The following is a 23141-nucleotide window of genomic DNA, read 5'->3' as shown; positions in this document are numbered from 1 at the left end:
CAGACAATAAACAAGCGTGGGAAAGGTGCCAGGAAGCATGCAAGTGTCATAACCAGTGTCTAGAGGTGCATTAAGAGTCTGATCACAACTATACTTCTTCAGGCTATACAGGAACAAAAAGCACCGCCCTCTCACTGCCCCTGAAATTAATGCTGGTGCAGAGAGGAAAAAAAGAAAACTATGAGGCAAATATAGAGCGGGTCACAACATTGCCACCTTGGAAAAAATTATCCCTGACGTTGGTTTGGCAAAGGTTATTGTCCGATCAACCAACCCACCTCTTTTAAAGTGCAACGCCAATTCACTTCTCTGATGTTTTCTATTGAAACAGGCCCAACAAACATGGCTATATAATAATTTGCCTTAAGCTGCTTAAAGGGCTGATGTGAGCAGAAATTAAATTTAAATCTTGCTGGTATAATTCTCTGTATTTGTCTTTACAAATGACCTTTTCCAAATTACATCTAGTCATATGCTTCATTGTCGATAAAATACAGATAAGTGGAGGACCGAATGTCCACAGCCATGCTGGTGGCTTCAATGCACGCCAAAAATCATAATCGTTTGGTGGATGAAAAATAAAGATGTAAGTCCTATTCTTATATATTGACCACGAGTGGGCAAACATTGGCATGTGATTAAATGTTGTTGGGGATTTACTTCGGAGAGTTCAATAAGAAGATTGATACATCAGTCTTTTGTCTGTTCTGTAAGCCTCAGCCAGGAGATGCTTAGCTTAGCTTAGCACAAAGCCTGGAAATGGCTAGACAGGCTCTGTCCAACGTCAAGAAAATTTCTGGGTTAATCAGTACAAAAGCCAAAGTAAAAAAAAACTAAAAAAACTCAGAACTCAACTCCTCAAAATGACTTCTGGTAAGTCAAAAACTGTCATTTTTACACCTCTTTCACTGACATCACTGGTAGGCCTAATGTTAGCATGTTAACATGCTATAGCAAGCTAACAGGATTTCATTGACTTATGTTGCGGGTCACAAAAGAGTTGGTCACATGCAACTGTGACACAGTATAGTGGTGGTGCTTGATTAAAAGGATCACCCTGGACTGAGGTCTGATCCTCTTTAGACCACAACTGTCACGAGAATCCAATAGTTGTCTTGATTTTTCCGTCTGGATCGAAGTATTGGACTGACAGGCTTAAGGACACCACTGCAGAGCAACACAGATTACAAACAGACAGTATCCTTTATGTTTTACACTTAAAGCACCAAGCTGATAAAAATGAATGCATACATAAGAAGAGAAAAGCACTATTATTACTGCAAACAACTGATTTCCTACAATGATTTCTGAACAATCTGTTAAAAGCGTGACTCATTAACACTGCCAATATTTAGACATGATTACTTATCTGAGCCGAGCACCAAGCTGGTGTTGATTAGTGCATCAGTGGTTTGGACTTAAGAGTAAAACTCATTTGGCACAGTTATTTAGTGTAAATCGAAGCAGCAACAGCTGGGACTGCTGGGACTGAGAAAGCAAAACAAACACACAACTGCCTTTATTACTGGAGAGAGTTCTCATGGATCAATCCTGTCTCCTGGAAATTGCAAACAGATTCAAAGCACAGGCATTTTTATCCTGAAAGCTTGCTGAACATCAGCTTTCCCCTGAGCCTTCTTGACCCCCAGACAGCAGTTGACCATCGAGGCATTATAATAATGAAGGGCTCTGCTGTTCACAGCTGCAGTGCCACATGGGTTGGCCAGGCCACAGGGCTGATGTTGATAATCTGTCTACAAATATACAGGGCAAGGGATCAACATCCCCGCTCAGATTAAACTGCCAGTATTTGTTACTAACACACCTGCCACATAAACCCATATTAAATCTGCCCTGTGCTGACAAACAATGCTTGTTTTGTAATAACCGTGTCAGAGTTCACTTTTTCAAAACTCGTCACACAGTCAGCTCAACAGAAGTCAATCATATTTCATTTCTGTGACACAAATCTCATTTAACGGCCTCTTCTTTCAAACTCAACCACCACAACCAAAACTCTGCGTGGTAACGGTCCAGTATGCACAAGCGAGGTAATGAAAGGGGGCAGGTGCAGGATGGCAGCATCCCTATCTGGGATATTTTTGTACAGTGAGAGGAAGTGATGATGCATCATCCATCTTTATATACAGTCAATGGGCACATCTGCTGAAGATTATCGGGACTCCTTCCCAGGTCCATTGCCAGAGAGGACAGAAGGCGTCAGTGATAACTTGCGGTTAAATGCTGAAGACAGGGTTGACTGATACTGTTGAATTAGCCATCCTACACTGGTATGTATATTGCCAAGATGGTTTATCTGATAATGCAATGTTGGTGTTGTTCCAACAACATGCACTCATCGGATGGCCACCCATCTTCAAACTTGAAAAATGTAATGTTCTGTGGCTGCATCTTGCCTGGCTGTGATGCTCAGTAATAGTTCCCATGACAGGAGGGCCACATTTTGCCATGATGACACACACAGACACACACACAGCAGGGGCCTGGTCAGAAGGATCTTAACATTTTGATCTTAACTTTACACCTGTGAAGTTTTGTGACTGCATTTGCACGGTTGTAATGTGATCATGGTGACCAAATCTGTCCACAGACATATTAACATCTGGCAAAGTAGTCAAACCCACGTCTGTGATGGATCCAAAGAAATGTCTCCAGGCCCACGTTTGCTATGATGACACACACACAGACTCACAATACCAGCCAACACTGTTGAGGCTAGTAATCATTATGATCTTGTAGGAACACCAATACAGCAATATCAGATTGTGCTAGTCAAGATGCATAGTTGTTATTGCATTACTGGAATTAATCTAATTTACTGGAAAGGCAACCCAACACAACAGCAACTCCTTACTGCCGTAGGTGTGTGCTTTATGCTAACATTAGCCACTAAAGTAGTGTGTAGCTGCCACAGCGGCTCTTTTATTGAGCTCAGGGGCTGTGTGCTTTGTGCTACCGAATTAGCCGAGGTAGCTGCTGAACAACAGGCTCAGCGGCTGTGTACTGTGAGCGCAGCACATCGTTGGCATCGCTAACCATATCCATCTACCTCATGTCTCACTCACAGGTAAGAACATGTGTAATATTATCACAATGTACGTAAAAAGTGAACATGGCTCGCTGTTGTCAAGCTAGCATAGTCAGAGCATTTTATTTATTGGTCGGTGTCAGGATGTTAAGGTAGGACCTCAAATACTTTCCTCTCATATATCCATAATAAGAGCATCACTTAAACCTCTGAAATCAAAAGTCCACTTCAAGGTTCTGTGTGAAACCATATGAACTGACTCATACAAAGCTATTTGGTGGGTTTGCTGTTTGAAGGGGTTGGTCTGACAAAGAGATACTAGGATGTGTCGTTAACACATAGCCAGAACAGATCTACTCACCAGCAAAATCATATAAAGGGACTGGCAAACCACACAGCTGACGTGATATCGCAGGATGTGGCACATATTTGGATCTGATCCCTACAGATGGCTGTGGCAAATTTGGAACCATCAGTGGCAGCAATATCATTAACAGCAAAGGCTTTCATGTGGCACCATAATCCTTAAATGTCTCTGCTATAAACTTCACCATCCTGCAAGAGGACACATTAGTAATACATTTATTTTTTTCATAGATGCTATTTAAGGTGTTTTACAGCATTAAGCTCTCTTAATATCTGTATCTATCCCCAAGCTGCAAGATGGGTCAGTTGTGGTCAGCAGGGAAAAGCTGGGGCTTACACTCATTTCAGTCGGGTCCCAATCTCCACAATATCCTTTGAAACAAACATGTCCTCCATTAACCACATCACTATTTCCTCAATCAAACAGGAACTCTACATTAACAAACCGGTGAGTACATTAGCCATTCTGTCACAACAGTGAAGATGTCCTACCTGATATTTGAAGCGCCAAGGAGCCTCCAAGTTTTCAGAATGCATGAGCTTTCCCTCAGTGTCCTCTGCTATCTGATCAGTGTCGACAGAGTGCAACACAGCCTACAAACTGAGCTCTGCAATGCAAAAACCCCTGCTGCCCCGCTCACACCATGCCTGGTGGCCGCTGATGCCCTTCTGTTGTGTCAGACAACTGCAATTTGTGATTGAGCATCTATCGGCAGAGCCCCTGGTCTCTCATCGTGAGATTATGGCTGTGACATCATCACCGCTGCCCAGCAGCATCTCATTAAAGCCAAAGCTTCCTTTATACTGTGCCTCCTCGCTTTACTCTTTATATGGGTTGTTAAGTAACGCTGAAGTTAAGCTTGTCGTGTCACATCAAGTCAATTTGGTCACTTCAAGACTCTGCGTCTACTTGTTATGGTGGTTTTCAATTCCAGCTGTGATCTCATAGTGATAGAGGCTGGGAAATCCAGGGAATGTAACTCACCAAACTTCTACGCCCAACTGATGAGCCGAAGGAAGAATTGACCTGAAAGATAAAACAAAACCATGAATTTGATTTAACATAGAAAAGGGACATTTTAGTGAATAAAGGGAGCCAATAATAAGAAAGCAAAATTGTTTTAATTGATCTGACAAGTGCAGCATCTGCACACTCCGATACAGCTCCCACCAAATGACTCATTTCACTATCAGAATTTGATCCATTTGGTTTGACAACATTTTGAAAATCTGCATGATTAAATCATTTTGTCCCAGTTCAAGTTAGCAGAGGGCTAAACCAAGTCTTTAGTGTGCACGCTCTATGGGCCCTACAAATGGGAACTTTAGGTAATTTTACACCTGGACGTCAACCTTTTTTGGCTTTGTGTCTTACTGAGAAGCTTGTACGAATGAATGGGGCCACTGACACTGTATCCAGAAGTCTCTAATGTGCCTGCTCTATGGGCCACGCTATATGGAAGATCTAGGATGGCTATCTTTTTTGGCTTCATGCACAACTGGACGTCGTCGCCAGTGCTGATGTTTGTTTGTTTTACAGTTTCAGAGAAAGACAACATGATTGCAATTTGCTTTTAGCAAGTCATTACTAGATGTTAGCCTTTTTTACAATCAGGTGTGCAACTACACGTTCTGAACTTCTTTTAAAACACAAAAATTTGATGCAGGTAATTATCAGTCATCTGTGTCGGCTGAAAAAATCCATATGATGCATCTGTTATATATACAACATAAACGCACGCAGTATTAATGTCGCAGTATTCAGTGTAATCTGGAAAGGAATCAGCCACTCACAACAATTTCACATTCAGACTTGTTTTTCTCCAGATCAGATAAAGATTACCTCAGACATGTTATTTTTACGTTCTGAAATGTTCAGTGAGTTTTAAGGTCAGGTTCCGACCTGACATTTTGAAACCGCTGCCAAGGGGCTCTCAAAGTACTAAAAGCCTTAAAACTAAATGCTAAAGCTAAATGGAAAAATCTGTTTTGATGTAAACAGAAAATGGATAATGATAAAAATCTCTTCTAAAATGGTCAGCAAAGGCCAGCGGGGAGGGGCCCACTGTCTCTGAAAACATCCCCTCGGGAACTTTACTTCCTTTGACGTCAGTAGGATTTACCAGGTTTCTCCAAAAATACTCAGAGAAGTATCACCCCGCCGTTCATTTGCTGCTTTTTACATCAACCTTAATCTATGTCACAATGTCAGCACAACGTACGCAGAAGGTCACTTCTGTCTGAATTTACTGCATTAATAGGACATCTGGCACAACGGGGATTTGGCAAATGTAAAATGATAAAGCACAAAGTAATGGGACATGATGTAATTATACCAATGGCATACATGTTAATGTGAAACATCATCAGGCTAAAACATAAAATGACCAGCCAAAGCTTCCTGGTACATATGTGAGACGTCTGCACAGAGGATACTTAAAGGTGCACTACGTAGTTTTGGAGAAGGAATTTTAATCAGATGGGAAAGTATCTTCATTGACAAACTAAATAAACAAACTGTCTTTGTTTTCATGACTGAATAAACTGAATAAACAAACTGACCTTAAAGGACAACACAGTTTCATACTGTTTTACTTTGTTTATATGTGGCGGACCCTGCCACCTAGCTTCAAACAGTGTTCTGGGGACCTTATTGTCCTCTGAGTGCAGCTTTTTTGAAGAAAAAAAAATTCTGAGTTTGTATTGTTACCTCAGTTCACTACATAGTGCCTGTTTAGAGACAACACCCACCCCAGCTACAGTCTTCACTCTGCTGCCCTCTGGCAAAGCATACAGAAGTATCCACTTCCTACTAACAGACAACTCATCCCCAACTCTCCTAATCACATAAAGGAGCTACAACTTGCGTCTTGTTGCTGCAGAATGACAATAAAATGAACCTTTCAATTCAAAAAGCAACTTTCACACCATGCTACTAAAGACTGAGCCACATTTTGGCTCACAAGAAACAAAATTAAACCAGATTTCCATCAGTGATGTAATATCATATTGACATGCTGTCTATCATCTTTGCAAGAGAGTCGTTTTCTTACAGCTCCACAGGTGCTTTATGGACAGATATTAAACTGCTGCGTTTTAAAAGCATGTTTTAAATGTTACCATTAGTTTTCTAGCAGCAGCACATACATTAACACATGCACACATACATGCAGAAGTCATGCATAAGTCAGCATTTGTCCCCAGAGATCAGCGTTCCTTACCGTCGGCAGCAGCGGCTCTATCTGAGCACCTTGGTCCGCGGTGTCCATGTTCGTCCTCTCAGCAGTGCCAGTGATCGGAGAGCTGCAGCAGAGACCTCCGCTGTGTGTAATCCCGGCAGGTGTAGCAGTAAGAGAGCGACCACACAGCGGTCACATGTCCATAACCATGCTGGTGATTTGCTGTCCTCCTCCTTCTTAAAAACATGCGCGTCTCTCTCTCTGCTGCCGGCTGGCGTGGACGCGTCACTGTGGAAATGTTTAATCTTTGAGAGGTGAGGAGACTCTGATCTAATCAAGAAATGATCTGGGAGCTGCGCTTATATAATCATCTCATTGTGGGGTTTTTTATTAGACTCTGACTCAGTGGGCTCAAGCTTACTCATAAGGACTGTTTTTTAGCAGGAAATGTTGCTGCAGACTCTCTCCCTCTGCAGCCTGGCCAGTGTTTCCCCCACATTCACCTGCATTAAACTCTAAACTGTCAGGTGAGACTTTCTTAGTGTGCTGACATAAAAACATCTTGTCACTCAGTGAGTTGTCCTGATATTCGTGTGATTCTCTGTTGGAAGATGTCCCAAAAACTTTGAGACAGACTGTGACCCTGAAATGAACTTAAAGTGGAAAGTCTTCACAGATGTTTTGCTGCTGGATCAGAAAGACAGAAACAAAAGGATCATCCTCAAATTCTCAGCTAAAACAATAAGAAAATTAAAAATATATATATTTTAATGTTATTGTTTGGGGTTGTGGTGGTGGAGCACTGAGAAAATGCATGTGAATTACAGGGGGGCCTGGGGACAATACCCCCCTGCATCCTGGGGAAAAAAATGATTTGTCCCTATCAATATTGTAAATACAAATGTGTAGTCCATTCAATAAAATTAAAAAATACACACTTAAAACGAATGAAATTAAAGATTAAAGATGCTTAATAGCGCGTTTTAAGAGTGCAACTCCCACCCTTTAGCTTACAATGGTTTGATCCACCCCTCCCCCAACCCCTCCAAATACAATACAACACATTTATAATTGTCAGGGGTTATTCGTTCATTTTGGCTTCACTGAATCACAAGTTAGTCTTTATGTCAGCTAGCGGTTAGCTGACATTTGCTATCTCGCCACATTAACGTCACTGGTTGATGCAGCTGCAGGGAATGCGGTGTTCATCAGCTGTCAGGGTGAAAGAGTGTTTGTTAGCAGATGTTTCATGTACTCGTCCCCTCCAAAGAATTTATCAGATTTTCACCCTTGCTTCTGGATGATGTGGGTCTTCTTCTTCTTCTTCTTCTTCTTCTTCTTCTTCTTCTTCGTCTTCTTCTTCGAAAAAACACTGTGACAGTTCCCTCTTGGTTGCCCCTATAGATGAAATATGATATATGATCTTCACTTGAAATAAATCATAACTTTCTGCGCACTGGCAACACCCCCCCATACATGTGGTGCCCTTGTAATGTTTTTTGCCCCTGCCCCTCAAACATCCTCAGTCCACCACTGCTCAGCACCATGTTTCTCCTGTCAAGGTTTAGAGCATAATATAAACACTGTAGTGATACATTTCAGACACCACTGTCAAAATACTGTTCATATGCATATTTTTCTGGCTTCATGAGGCCATTTTACATATTTAAATGAAAGATAGAAATGATTTAATTTGTCTCCGTTTTAACTGTAACACTTTTTTTTTTAACCAAAAACAGGTTGCAATTTTATGATACACATGAAGACTGTTGCCATATTGTGCTTTATACAATACTGTGAATATATCATATAAATATTGCATTGACAACCACTCTATCATAATGGGATTACATAAATGCACATTTTTTTTATCCAATTAGCTCCAATTGGCCTTAACTCACAACCGAGCTTCCCAGAGTCAGACTGTAAACTTTATAGTTGATGCTTAAACATTAAATTTGAAGTATAGGTCCATCCTGGTGCAGGATATGTTTAAGTTTATGTAGATTTTATTGAGTCCTAATAGTTTTGACTTTATTTGTCAGGGAGAGTGTTCACTGTGTTCATCCGAGCTCATGGACCGCAGCTGAAACCCTTCCTGGCACTGCTGTTGTGAGGCTTTTTCATCAGCAGGGACTTCCTCTAACTGATGTAATAACAGTAAAGTATCGCCATCTGGTGTCAATCCATGCAGTGGATGAATCCAGAGGCAAACCGCAGAGTGTCTTTTAATTGAGTCATAAATAGAAGCTCCTTTATTTAATAATAAAGAAGTAAAATCTTCTGATTCCTTATTGCTGCTCCTGGACTGCACTGACCTCCTGAGAGCCACATAATGAAAAGCTGCTTGATTACAGGACCTGCATTCATTTATCGCCATCTGCTGTTTATCCCTGGGAAATGACACACACACACACACACACACACACACACACACACACTAAATGCCACACGTCTTACTGACAGCTGTGAGCATCTCCTTCACACTGAAATCCCAATTAAGTGCACATTGAGCTGATTATGTATCTCTTTTAATTATATTTTTATCTTCATTAATTTCATATCAGTGTTCAATAATGTTTCAAATAACGCAATTAAAAGTCTGATGATTAAGGAAGAGTAACTCAATCAACAATTAGCCAATCAATCTCTGATTAATTGTTGTAAAAAAAAAAAAAAAACTATGACTACACTCTTTTATAATCAAATCAAGTGTTGGTGGATTTTCTGTTCTGCTCCACATTTTCACTTCAGGCAGGACTTTCTTCTCATGTGTCACTTCCTTTGGCTGCTGAACAGAAAACTTGTCAACTTCACAGTTTTTTTCAGTGTAACTATGACAAAAAAAAAACAATGTTTTCGCCCTCTCAGATTGGCAAACAAAGTCGTTCCAACCAAATGCTGTTGTGACAATCCCTATTGTTGAGTCACATTGAAATATCAAATGGTAGATTCACTCAGCCAGGTTAACAAGCACCTGGATCACAGCGTTTCTCATTACTAGACGCTCTTTTGTATTTTGTGCCCTCAAAAATGTAACTTTTCTTTAATTTATGTAATTTTTACCCTATTTGTGTATTTATTTGTTTCATATTCTGGACCGATCAGTAGATCTCCATTTATTTTAAGGTGCTATTTGTAAGAAAAGTTGATTTCTGAGCCTCATTACCAACTCGTCAAATAATGACGCTCTGGGTTTCCCAGAAATCGTCAAACAATGACGCTTTGGGATGTGGAACGTGTCGGCAGCATTCCCAATTTTTTGACAGGTTGGGAATGAGGCTCAAAAATCTACTTTTCTTACAAATAGCACCTTTAAAATAAATGGAGATCTACTGATTGGTCCAGAGTATGAAATAAATAAATAAACAAATAGGGTAAAAAACAAATAAATTACAAAAAAAGTTTACTCTCATTATTAATTGACCACAGTGACATTAAAATATTCTTAATTCTTGATTCATTGTGTGAGGAGCAGCTTCACAGTGATTTAGGACCGAAAATCACCGAATCACTGAAAAAGACGCTTCACGTGATGCGTTCAGGAAAAAACAGCCAAATCACCTTTTTATCCGTTTTCACACATTTTAAATGTTCATAATTTAAAAGGGGCTCTGCGAAACTTTCATGATGTGCGAGCAGGTCGTTTAGTTTATGTCAGCTGACTCCATTTCTACTGTTGAAGGAGGCATAAAGTCAACATCCTCTGGACTGTTGCGGAAAATCCGACCCGAGTCCTGCACAGGAAATCCACAGTCCAGCAGCGTTACACACCTGAAACAAATCGTCCACTGGCAGCTGAGGTCTAGTTTTTCACGTCACGTCACAATCTGCTCACACATGACCAATAAAGAAGTCATTAATAAATATAAACTGCCTCTAAGAAGGTGAAATTATTAAATAAAAATTAAAAAAAAATCTGACTTGTCCTCATGGTAACATAATTTATTACGTTTCAATCACATTACAGCAGATACAGAGATTTCCACAACAGCATAGCATACAGGCTATGGAAAATAAGCAGCTCGAATAAATAAAGGAGTAAAGAAATAAAAACAGACTCTAAGTCTACATTACCGACATGTATAACTTATTTAACCACAGGGATCATGGATGTAGCGGGTGATCATAAACTTTTGGTAGCCTACAGCTTTGATAAAGTACAAAATACATATGATTTTTTTTTTTTTCCACTGACAGAGGATTATTGTGCCAGTATATGCTACACAAGAAACATTTTCCATGTACAGATTCTCCATATCTTTCTTTACTAACAGTTTCAGGCTACTGAACAGAAGAGGCTTCGCTTTCTTTCTTTCTTTCTTTCTTTCTTTCTTTCTTTCTTTCTTTCTGTCTTTCATCTTTTTTTTCATTTTTTTTTAAAACACTACTTATGAATTCATCTATTTTGTGTACATCCAGTCACTATCACCGATATTATGTACATTATGTTCATAATTACAGTGTGTTGTTGTTTTTTACTTAACAGTGTGGAAACAAGGCGCCCAGCCCGGGACAGGACAGGACAGGACAGAGGAGAGGAGAGGTGGAAGAATTTACATTTTTTGGCCATTAAGTGTGGAGGTGACAGTCCTTATCAATTGTTTTTTATTATTGAGTAACCTGTAGGTAGATAGATAGATAGATAGATAGATAGATAGATAGATAGATAGATAGATAGATAGATAGATAGATAGATTTGTCTTTGTTTTAACTGTGAGGATAGAAACTGTAATAACCAATGTCCTTTGTGCAGTTTTTCTCACACTCTCTGGGTGTCAGCAGCTCAGACTTTAACGGGGACACTGTCTCTGAAACCGGCGTGGCAGAGGGGGAGATCCGTCTCCTTTTGGCCTGTTCAAAGATCCCAGAGTCGCTCGAGTCGATGGACTTAATGGAGGACGGCGTCTCTATCCAGTTCGACTCTGAGGTCATGTCTTTGGGTTTGGCCTCCTCCGAGCCGCCGATCGGTGACCTCTCCGTCGGGATGGAGTCCCCCTCCTCGGCCAGGTAGTTGGTGCCCGCTCTGCCCCCGATAGAGTTAGTGGGCCAGCAGGAAAAGACCGAGCTGGATTTGCTATTTACGCCGCAGTACTGCGGCGGCGTGCGTCCTCCCCAGCCCGACGGGTCTGCGTAATAGCCAAGAGGCCGATTGGAGCAGCCTGCAGTCGGCAGGGGAAGAGCCTTCACTCCGGCCGCTGCGTAGGACAGCAAGGTGGCCGCGTTACCGGCGAAATCAGCGGCGTCGTATGCCGAGGCAGCAAAGTCCAGTCGGTTGTTGGCAGGGGTGACAAACCATCGCTGCGGGGGGGTGGCAACAGTGGGCTCCTCGGTTTGCTGCGGGGATAGCAAGCTGTTGCCGAGTGGGACGCTGCGCTCCGTGCCAGGACCAGTCCCCATGCCAGGGTGAAAGCGAGATTTGGCATAAGTGCTGACAAATTGGTCCTGCAGGAAAGAGCTAGGCATGGCATATCTCGCACCCGGCACGATCTGTGAACGCGGAGAGTCACCCGGTGATGGAGTTAGGCGGTCGATGTCGCAGCCTGTGTAGACACTGAAAAGATGGAGAGAAAAACAGAGAAACAATTCAGTTTCGGAACCGTGCGCTATATGGCCGGGGCAGCGAGGATGGAAGGAATGTAGGTCAATATTTAGAGGAGCCTCACGTCTCATGAGGGGGAAACGTTTCCTGGAGATAAATGCAAAAGTTTCAACATCTAAGACATTAAATCCAATCTTTGCACGAGCTTTTCCCAAGCAGGCCTACTGCCTCAAACAAAGACAACAAAAACATCGCAGGCTTCATGCAGAGCTGCATTGGCAGAAATTTTAAAGCTCGCCTTGCTCACTTGAATTTTACGCATCGACATTAAAAAAAAAAAAAAACTCGCCATATGCACTTATTCTGAGTGCAAGACGAGCCTGAACTCACACGAGAGAGGAATGTTTCCATGAAGAGCCTGTGACTGAACACTTTATAAATATTTTTTGGACGATAATGTTTATTTTCCGTCCAGTATTTACATGACATTTCTGGTTGTTGAATTGAAAAATCCCTCGCTTCACATTCAGTCAATCAAAAAGTATTTTTAATTATTTTTCTAGGGCTCGTGTTCGATTAATTCTCGAAAATCCTGTGACCTCTGCTATTATCCAGTAGAAGTGCGTTTAAGCTTTTTAATATTAATGTTGCCGATGAGCATTTTTATGTCAAATTACAGCTGCGTGCAATAAAAAAAAAAGAGGCTTCAATCGACAAAATCACAATCGAATAAAAGAAGAAAGAAAATCTTACGTGTCGTAGTTGTCCCGAAATCCTTTAGCAAACGGATTGTGGTCGATTTTCAGCTGCGTAATCTGTGGAGGAATAATGCAGCGATGAGAGTTAAACAAAGGCAGTGTGTTTGTGGATCAGCGCACTGCCTCAAAAATACTATTTCATCGAGTCTTATTTCTGTTTGTGCCAGTAGGATGGAGAAATTCCCACTCCCACTTTTCTGGCGAGAATTTGGACATTTTTTTCTCCTTAAATCTCATTAAAATCCGCATCTCTCTACTTTGTTTTTAGAATAAATAAGTAAAATAAAAAATATTTCTAAATGCAGAAAAATTCGTCTTTATCTCCAATGATAATAATAATAATAATCTTTAAAGTGGATAATAAGAGGCTTGTTTTGGGGAGGACGCTCGCTGTGGTGTCGTGTCAGGTGTGAGGCGCTCGTACATCGGTATTCTGGTAAGCTGTGACGGCGATGAACTGCGTCTCTGTGAAGGTGAAAGTCTGGACTCTTCCTGCTTGGCTGGTGTCCTCTGTCCCATCCTCGTTCACTTCCACCACATGGAGCCTGGGCTGGTACTTGTGGAGGGACTGGAGAACCACCATCTGGAGATTCAATTAAAAAAGACGCGCGTCAGAAAACTCCGCTTCAAAACTTTGGATGGGCGATTAAAGCTGAAAATAAACACGTTTTTTTATCTTTATTTTACGACTGTTGTTGTGAACGACGCAGCCTGTGAGATGGTAAAACACTGCACATGAAAAATAACAATAAAGAGATACATTAAAGGGGAAATCGCTGCATTTTCCCAACTGCTTTCACTTAAATGATCTGTAAAAATATTTGTAAATGAAGCATTAATTGGATGTGGTGTTGTATTACCTGCCCCGTGTTGTTGGAGGCACCTTTGTTGTTTGTGAGCTTTAGCTTCCCAAATGATATTTCTTGACGCATCCAGTGCGCACCCGTGTTCGGTGAGTCCGGGTGCATATAAACCCTGTTCCCTGAGAGGAATACGCAAAGATACACGTGAATAAAACACATTATAGCTGTGTGGTTTGTTATTTAAAATAATTAAGCTGCCAGGGCTTTTTTGTAAAATCGGAATTTATAACCAAACACGTTTAATTCAAAAACAAAACAGCAGTATATGCAGCAGCAAATACGTGATAATACCTGTTACATTTGTGTCTGCTTTCCCACATGGCACCCACTTGCCTCCTTGAAATCGCCAGTGATTTGGATCAGCGAGTATTACGTCCACAAATATATTGTAGTGAGCAGTTGGGTCGAGGCCAGAAATGTTGAAGCTTAAAAATGGGAACATTCGTCTGTGGAGGAAAAAAAAAAAAAAAAAAGGAAAAGGAAGACAGATTTAGAAAAACGCCTCTCATTAACCAGAAAACGGCACAAAAATCAGTTTTGTCTGTGAAGTCCGTTATCCTTTTTTTAAATGTGGTGATACAGTGATTCGATGTGACTTTGGACACACACAAAAAAATCATCGACTATTTCTGCAGGTGCGTGCCGGAGAAGCCGCTCTACTCACCGCCCTTGCTTTGTGATGATCATCTCTGTCTGGTGCCTGTGAAACTTCAGCCACAGGGCCCTGTTGCACAAATACACCTGCGCCTTCCCCGGCACCAGTCCTGCCTGCGCGGTGGAGAACTGGTAAAAAGCCCCTCCTTGGTACGTGTGTCCATACTGTTGCGCGTAAGGGTAGCCCGCCGCCGGGTAGCCTTGAGGAGAAGTGTTGGTCAGAAGGCTGTTGTAAGCTCCATTAGTTATGACCGGGTGATGGGCCATGTAGCGGCTGGGACTTCCAATAGAGAAAGCCGGGTGCGCTGGTCCATGCTGGCTCGGGTAGGGGAACATGGCACTGGGAGCTGCTGAGACTGACTGCGGCTGGGTGGATGGAGAAAAGATGCACCTTTCTCCTGCAGATCCATCGAAATTATGACGGATGTCAGAGACTCCGTGAAGATCAGGAGAGAGTTTGCCCCTCTGGACGTCCCCTGATGCGTCCTTGGAGTCGGGAAAATTGTCTGCCTCTGACTGATTCGTCATCTCCCTAGAGTTTTTTTTCAGAGGTGAACTTCTCTCCAGGTTGTCACTTGCACATATAATAGGATGGTCCTGCAACGAAAGCTCAGATCCATCGGAGCTCGCAAAGCCACTGCCCACATTCATAAATTTCTTGGAGAGATCACTCGCGGGCGAGATGCAATTCTCGACCTGCATAGCTCGATAGGAAGCCACTATTAGCTCAACATATATCACAGGCTTTTGCACACGCCTTTCCTAATCTGAAAACGCCTCGTTATGATCTTGAGGTACCCGAAGGCAGCAAATTAGCCAATTGACACCATCGTGCAATCAGGAAGGATTTTCTCTCCATCACTCTGCCTGCCTCGCTAATGAAACAAGTCTTGCCATTGGTTGACTCAAGGCTGTAATTTAATTAGACAGATCTTAATTAGGACAATCTGTGGAGCGCTGTGAGCAAAGTGATTTGTTTGTAGTGTGACACGGGCCTATATTTGATTAAAACATATGGACTCCGGCTCTTCCTTCCGATTTCTATCAGCAAAAACACACAAAATAATAATAGAGATTTAAAGTATAAAGCTTGTTTTTTCCCTCCACTGTCGGCTAGCTGCTGTTATTTACCTATTTATCCGCGTTATTTACCTATTTATGCGCCATGAGTGCCAAAGTATGTCTGCCGAAGGACCCAAGATATATTATTAACACGCCAAAAATGACAGTCCATGACAGGCAGCGCATCTGATGCCTTAAAATGTTTGTGATATAGCGTGAAATCATGGCGTCCCACTGAAGATGTGTTTATGAGTCCCAGCGCTGGTAAATATTTCATGCCCTAAAGTTATGAGCCGGGCGGGCTGATAGCAGAGCTGCTGTGGCAAATGCATCCGGCAGAAAGTAAAGGAGGATCTCACACGACCATATATGTTCGGGACTGTTTCATTGTGTTTTAAAGGGCCACTGTGCAGATCTGGAGAAGAAATACAAACTCAGAGTTTTAATATTTACAATATTGATGAGGTAATAATACAAACTCAGAAATATTTATATTTTCCATAAGTGAATAAACAAGCTGTTCTCGGTGCCCAGAACACTGTTTGAAGCTAGAAAGGTGGCAGGGTCCGCCACTTATGAACAAAGTCAAACAGCATGAAACTGTGTTGTCCTTTAAGATCAGTTTTTTTATTCAGTTTATTCAGTCATGAAAACAAAGAGAGTTTGTTATTTAGTTTGTTAAGGCATGAAATAATATCGTTTTTGTCAAAACTCTATAGTAGACCTTTAATAAAAAAATGTTTGTCCTGTTAACGAAGTTGCTAAAAGAGTTGGAAGCTCATTGAGACTCACTGTAAGTCCTGACTGAGATCTGAGAAAGAAGAACTTCTCACCAAACTACATTCAAAAAAGACCTAATTTAATGTCAGCGGGCCTCGGAGATGACTGGCAACAAGAACAAAGATATACATTTATTGTTAAAATAGAGAAGGTCAAGTAGGACCACCGTCGCCTAATTAAATATCTCCCAGTAATGAGTGTAATGAAAGGGCGATGAAGAAAGCATTAGCAGAAGAAAAAGGCTACAAGTTGAAGTGCAATTTAAACATCTTCCTATTACCAAGGTAACACAACCTGCTTCTCTGCCATACAGTCCATCCTTGTAAGAAGACTTTTGTCATTTTATTGGCTTCACCTTAACAATAATGTAATTCAATATATATTGTAATTCAAAACTGTCGTGAAGCTTGTGTCAGTGAGGTGTTCATTCAGTGATGTCATCTTAAAGAAGAGAAAATAAAGTTTGGATTATATTAACAAGTGTTCATAGATAAAATATTAAAATGACCTTTCAAAATAAAGCAGTCAAGTACAATATCACCGACTACAGCCTGAAAACCAGCTAATTTTAGCACCGCTGGACAACTTTTGGTGTAGTTTTACTGCATTGTTATTAACCAGCGAGTGTGAATTGTACAATCTGATCCAGACGAGGTTAAGATAAGACCGAACGAGGCCTATATTTCGCTGGTGGGTACATCCACGAGTTTGTATCTCTAATGAACAGCCATGAGTCTCTGAAGCTAACAAGAGGGGTCATTATAGTAAGGCTATAGGGTCCAGCAATCTATTCCTGTGAAACATGCAAGCACAGGCTTGTCTGTGCCCAAGCAGAGGAGGCCACTCTGTGCTCTCCTCATTACAGGATTATGGTTCACTTCCATCACTGATCTTTAATAAGCAAAATGAGCCTGTTGTTTTGTTGTTGTTTTTTTGTTTTTTTCTTCTCTCCCTGAACAAACCAATTGTTGAACACCCCGTGCAGCAACTCAGTGTGTTTCCCCCAGGTGCTCTGGTGTCTATTTATCAGACTAAGTCCTCGCTCTCTATTGGCTCAGATAGCTAGTGGACATAACCTAACAGGAGGAGGAGGAGGAGGTGGAGGAGGGGTGGGGGTGATTTGTTATGCCAGTGGCCAGCTTCATCCCTCGGGGAGATAGCAGAGTGCAGGTTAGGATCTCTGCCACCAGCCGTCTTGTACAAACCCCCCATTGACCAGCTGAGCTTAATGTACTGGGTCCCTGTGAACTGAAGAGTGTTTATGCTGTGATTTTACTAAAAGGTTCACTCTGTAGTTTTGGGGAAGAAATTTTAAGATCTTCACTGACTGATTTTTTTTTTTTATGCCTTAACAAACTAAATAAACAAACTCTCTTTGTTTTCATGACTGAATAAACAAACTGACCTTAAAGAACAACACAGTTTCATACTGTTTTACTTTGTTTATATTTGGCGGACCCTGCCACCTTTCTAGCTTCAAACTTTATTTTCCTCCGAGAACAGCTTGTTTATTCAGTTATGGAAAAAATAAATATTTCGTTTGTAGTAGGAGTTTGTATTATTACCTCATTAACATTGTAATTATTATATTCTGAGTTGGAAGTGCTTCTCCAAAACTACGTAGTGCCCCTTTAAATTCTAATACCTGCTTCTACAGCTTGTCAGTGCAACAACATAAGAAATATCCTTCAATAATCCCTGAAAAAAATACAAAAATATAATTATAAAAAACACATTTTTCATAAGAATCACCTCTGCTTAGCAATGTTCAGTTAAGCATAAAACAATGTGTTGGGTTTTTTTTTTTTATTCTCAGGCGCTGTATCACCATTTTTTATTGTTGTGCCAAAAAAATCTGCTTGCCACCTGGGTCTAATCTAATCAATGTGAATGACAAGGAGAGAAAAAGCCTGAAAGTGAGCACCAGCTTAGGGACTTTACCTAATGCCCAGCACTGTCACTTCAATGATATGATCACAGCACACAAAATGACAACAAAATTATAGCCAGCAAGGATATGGGGACATAGTGTGCTACTCCAGTCAGGTGAAATTGCTTTCTCCGACTATGAAATGGCTTGTCTCTTGTCGGATGGGTAAACATTTCCTTGTCAGGCCAGTAATAAGGAATGAGGCACAGTGGGCTGAACTAAGAGGATAGAGCCAAGGTTATTTGGGATTCATGACAGGTAGTGGCTTATATTACAGCGGCACTAAAAATTTCATGGGAATGCATTTAAGATGGCCTTTAAGTTATTTATATGTTGTTTGCCAGACGTCACATCGCAATTTCCATCAATAAATCAAAGTGAAGGATTTCTTCTCTTCCTCCTGGCTCTGATTAAACAAATAAAAACCCCTGAAAAATGAGGAAGAAGAAACCTGTGTTTACCTTAAGATGTTAATTAACTAGCATGACTAATCTGGTCAAGCGTGTTGGTGCTTTGTGCCATGCTAACATAACTATCACCCCCTGTGGTTTGCTGCCATCAGTGATCTGCTCTGTCACAGGGAATCAGGGTGCTCTCTGACAGAAAAGACAGCTGGAGGCCTGCTAAGGGGCGGAGTGGACAGTTGTGGCTTTTAAACCCTTATTAGTCGTCCTCCCTGGACACACCGAGACACGCGTCTCCGCAGAAGTGCACTCCTACACCTGCTCATTATTGATGGCCTTTAAGGGGTCGCCCAGGCAAACCAGACCCAAAACCTCAGATTCTTTACCACAAAGCTCGCAGCAAATTAACCTCAGGACAGGTGATCAGGATGTTCAGTGGAAGTGTACGTGACGAGGCTCCTGTGCTAATAACATACCTGAGCCTGTGGAGGTGATTCCCTCAATATTTAGACAAGGAAACAAGGATTCTAGCTTATTAAAAGCAAACCATTTATTTCCCTTTCTAATATTTACCCATTTAAACACATCCTCCAGCCATTTTTTTTATTAAGTGAACACAGTTTTCGCCTGAAATTTAGCCTTTATTACAGTTTGCAGAAAATATGAGTTTTCTCAGATTAGTTTTGGAGTATATCAACAGTCTCGCCATTTGCAGAGATAAGACAAGGCGGTAACAGAGGAGCGTGTACCACAAATACCACATTATAGTCTGAATGTGGACATTCAGCTTTCTCCGTAAAGGGCTGTCAACTCTGGAACACATAGCCAACTATGATAAATGTAAAATCTCTTGCAGGAAAGGTGAAGCACACCAGAGCTGTATTCATTTTTAGCTTACTGTACTCTTGATAAGGGGTGTCACAATATCGCAATAACTGTTATATTCACAATGTAGTGGAAAAATACTGCACGTGGGACATCCTTTAGGCGTCTGACTCCCTGTAACACTGATCATGCCACCACACACAGTAATTGTGATATTAAATGAAATACTGACATCATGTTAATAACACACATATAGGAATATCGTCTTAGTAATCCAATGAAGATTTTCGGCCTCGTGCATCTTTTGCCTTTTTACTAGCAATTGAGTAGTTGATGGTAGTTGTTCTTTTATTACACTTTTTACAGTTGTGGTTACCCTACAGAGCTACAGAGTGTAAGCTATTTGCCAATAAAACACACAGTAAACAAAGTTGAAGATAGATTTCTATCGATGTTACGATAATATCATTATTGTGAATTTGTTTGACCATGATTATCAAGTAGTGACAATATCACAGATATCATGACAGCCTTACTCGTGATGTAAGGTTACAGCTGCAACGGTACGAGATTTTCAAGGTACGATAATCATCTCAGAAAATATCAGACAATTATCAGTGACAATGAACCTTTAAGGAATGAAAACTGAAGGGTGTTTATGTTATATTTACAAACGCTTTATTATAATCTAAAAAATATATTATTGATATTATGTCCTGACATATGTGAAACTTGATATAAACTTTATTTATTCATTAGTTCATTTGACAGGGACAATACATGTAGGCATTGTTACGTCTAATTAAAAATCAACTGATGCAATGTATATCGGACTTGCAGCCGGGGCTAATTTGCAGTTCCCTGGTCAGGCTGTGAAGGAATAAAACACATGATACAACTCCATAAAATAGATGTAAAACTAACAATAAAACAGACATAGACATGGATCCACTACAGACAGGGATTTTAAAATACTGACAATAATGACTAAGGACATACAAAAAGAAACAAGAGTGAGAAAAAGGTCAAATATATATGCTATAATAACAGTAATATGGTAGAATTTAATACCGTGGATACACAGTATGATAATCATAAACCTTCATATATACTGAGAACGGTGCAATCTCGAGGGTGTGTGTGTATTGGTGTATTGTGGTTGATTGTGGTATGTGCATTATTTATTGTTTATTGTGCATCTTTTTATTGATTTCCATATGTATTTTGTGATTTAGTTTTATGATACCGACCACTGAGAGCCCAACTAGGCACAAGTGTTGAAAATTAGCATTAGGTACAAACTCTCAGTTTCTCGCTCTGTTCCGGAAATATGTTAAATTGCATTGTCCCCATTATGTTAGGGAAAAAAATCAAATTCAGATGAATGACAGGATGACACATAAAGAAAAAACAATAATACTTTGATACCATTTGTTTCACAGTGCATTTATTCACGGTTGCTGTTTTGTGATCTCGCTGCATACCACTCAAAGCCATCACATTGTTTGTTTTTTTTGTTTTTTTTATGAGTCAATATGCAGTTTGTTGCGAGGTCCTGCTTCAAAGGATCATTAACTTAACGTCCCTGCACCAGAGTAAAGCCTGTGTTGTTGTAAGGTATTTTTATCTTTGCGTCTTTCTATTCCCGTCTCGTGTTCCTACATCACAGGACAATGACAGTATGGTAATTAACACACTCCTATATGGAAATAATAAATATATGAGAGAATGAAACATGAGCTATCCAACCCCCCCTTTAAAAAAAAAAAAAAAAGAATAACGTGATTACAGATGAGTATGTAAAATTCACGCATAATTATAAATGTGTGAACCTTGTCTCTCATACCAATTCTGTAACAAAGTAACACTTGTGAAATAATCCTCTGGGTACAATCCCTGAGAGTCAAACTGCCTCATTGCTCTCTGATGTGCATCATTTGGCTTAACAAACGTCGAGGATATTAATGTCAGGAATCACAAAGTTAGCAGTGGGGCTAATGTCCCTACCGAAACTTCTTTTATCACCTGCGACTGACCCGTTATCAACTGTTTGGTTTGATGCTAGTCTCTCTTTAAAATTTAAACAGCCTGTGTGACCCGGGGAGTGCAGTTGGGGTTTGTGACCATTTTGTTATTTCTGCTGCCATGCACTGTCAGACGTGTGCAAGTGAAGAACATGGCCACTGTCCCCAGTACGCCCATGGCATGAAAAATTCAGACTAACTCCACTTTTTAAGCCATTTCTGATGAAAAGCACGCAGAAATGAAACTGACTTATGCCAAATGAATATCATTGAATCGCTGTGATTGTGAGGCTGATGTTTGTAACTTTGAAATTATTTATAAAACATCAGTTCCATTTTAAGAGTAGCCATGCCATGAAGTGTGCACTTACTCCTCTGAGAATCCTCTAAAGGTTTCCCGAGCACCATCAGCCTAAAGCTGAACAATAGAAAGCAGGGAGCTCCAATCCAGTCGAGCTTTGCCTCTTTTGATGCGAGCCTTGTGTTGCTTAGACAGGATGAAAATAAGCACTAATTACCCAGTCACAGCTGTGTATTGTTTAATCGATAACTAGGTTGAAATGATGATGAATAATCCAAAAACAACAAATCAGGAACCTGTTAAGATTTGCTACTTAAAATATCTTTAATTGCATCCATGATAAACTGGTGATTGACCTGCAACAGAAGTGTACTTTTGAAATAAAAAACAAATGCTGCGCAGATCCCTGAATAAGAAGACAAAATCCTCCGTTTGAAGAGAAAATATTTGGGGGAGAAATAGGAGCAAACAGGCGACTGTCGTGTTACAAGAATAATCTTCATTAAAATCACAGGCAACAACACCAGGCCAACACGCAGCTCATTGGGAATGCAGTGTGAAAAGAGAGGCCCACAGATTATCACTCTACGTAACTCATGTTTAATTTATCCAGGAGCAATATTGTCAAGAGCTCCACCAGTCCAAAGAACTAGAGACGCTGATAAAAGCTGGAATAAGACTTCGGGAAAGCCCAAAAATAACACACAGGCTTTGCGAGTAAAATGTCGCAAAATGGAGAGAGCACACACTTGAGAGTGGAAGCTTTAGAGACATGCTCGATATGTTTAGCACAGCTTCACAGCAGCGTAATATAGCTGCTTTAGGATTGTTAATATTTCAAAGGGTGACTTCTAAAATGGAGTCGACGATAAAGTGTTCACACAACAACCAGACATGATACGCGGCGCTTAACCTTTTGCTCTGATTTGGAGCTGCAAAAACCTGCAGAAAACTGTACAATCCTTAAATCTGGGTAGTGATTTGATTTATTTGACATACCATAAATGTATATATAGAACAGGTCATAGACTGCGACGAATAAAGAACAACTTATTTCCAATGTGGTCCTCTTTCCAGGAAGACACAGACACCAATAAATGATTAAGGTAAAAAAAATGAAACATCCTTCCATTTAAAACTACAAAATAAGAGCAGAAGAGCAAAATAATCTTACATTCGACTATATGAAGTAACCCTAAACCAATTTCTCTATGCACTATGGTGTGCTTTTTTCCCCTCCTCCTCCTCCTCCTCCTCCTCTTCCTCCTCCTCCTCCTCCTCTTCCTCCTCCTCCTCCTCCTCCTCCACCTCCTCCCCATGGCTGAGTGAAATGGAATTGCCTCTCACATTCAAAGACAGCTCTAGGAAGGTGATAATAGAGCTACTCCCTGCTGTCTGCAGGCA

The 23141-nt window shown here is 40.8% G+C and overlaps 2 protein-coding genes across 5 annotated transcripts in view; both read right to left on the bottom strand.

Annotated features, from left to right (window-relative positions):
- The window catches only part of slc4a10b (solute carrier family 4 member 10b), a 32119-nt gene extending 25207 nt beyond the window's left edge, over window positions 1–6912 (bottom strand). For 2 of the 4 annotated variants that reach the window (XM_084361622.1, XM_084361623.1), the window contains exons 1-2: window positions 6637–6912; window positions 4401–4442 (exon numbers count right to left, since the gene is read on the bottom strand). In XM_084361622.1, coding sequence (XP_084217748.1) covers window positions 4401–4442; window positions 6637–6684 — 90 coding nt within the window. In that variant the 5' untranslated portion in view covers window positions 6685–6912. The remainder of the gene's footprint in view (window positions 1–4400; window positions 4443–6636) is intronic. The other 2 variants (XM_084361624.1, XM_084361625.1) reach the window with 1 other exon arrangement.
- Window positions 6913–10514: 3602 nt separating this feature from the next.
- Window positions 10515–15113, bottom strand: tbr1b (T-box brain transcription factor 1b; the record flags this gene model as incomplete). Its single annotated transcript, XM_084361208.1, has 6 exons — window positions 10515–12148; window positions 12890–12951; window positions 13319–13477; window positions 13755–13876; window positions 14049–14203; window positions 14422–15113. The coding sequence occupies 6 exons, from the start codon at window positions 15111–15113 to the stop codon at window positions 11305–11307; spliced, it is 2034 nt and encodes a 677-aa protein (XP_084217334.1). The 3' UTR covers window positions 10515–11304.
- Between the last annotated feature and the right edge of the window lie 8028 nt (window positions 15114–23141).

Source organism: Pagrus pagrus, assembly GCF_965226575.1.
Source record: "Pagrus pagrus genome assembly, chromosome: 9".
NCBI classification, from domain to species: Eukaryota; Metazoa; Chordata; class Actinopteri; order Spariformes; family Sparidae; genus Pagrus; species Pagrus pagrus.
Note: the sequence above shows the minus strand (reverse complement) of the source record. Positions and strands in the feature narration are given on the sequence as shown.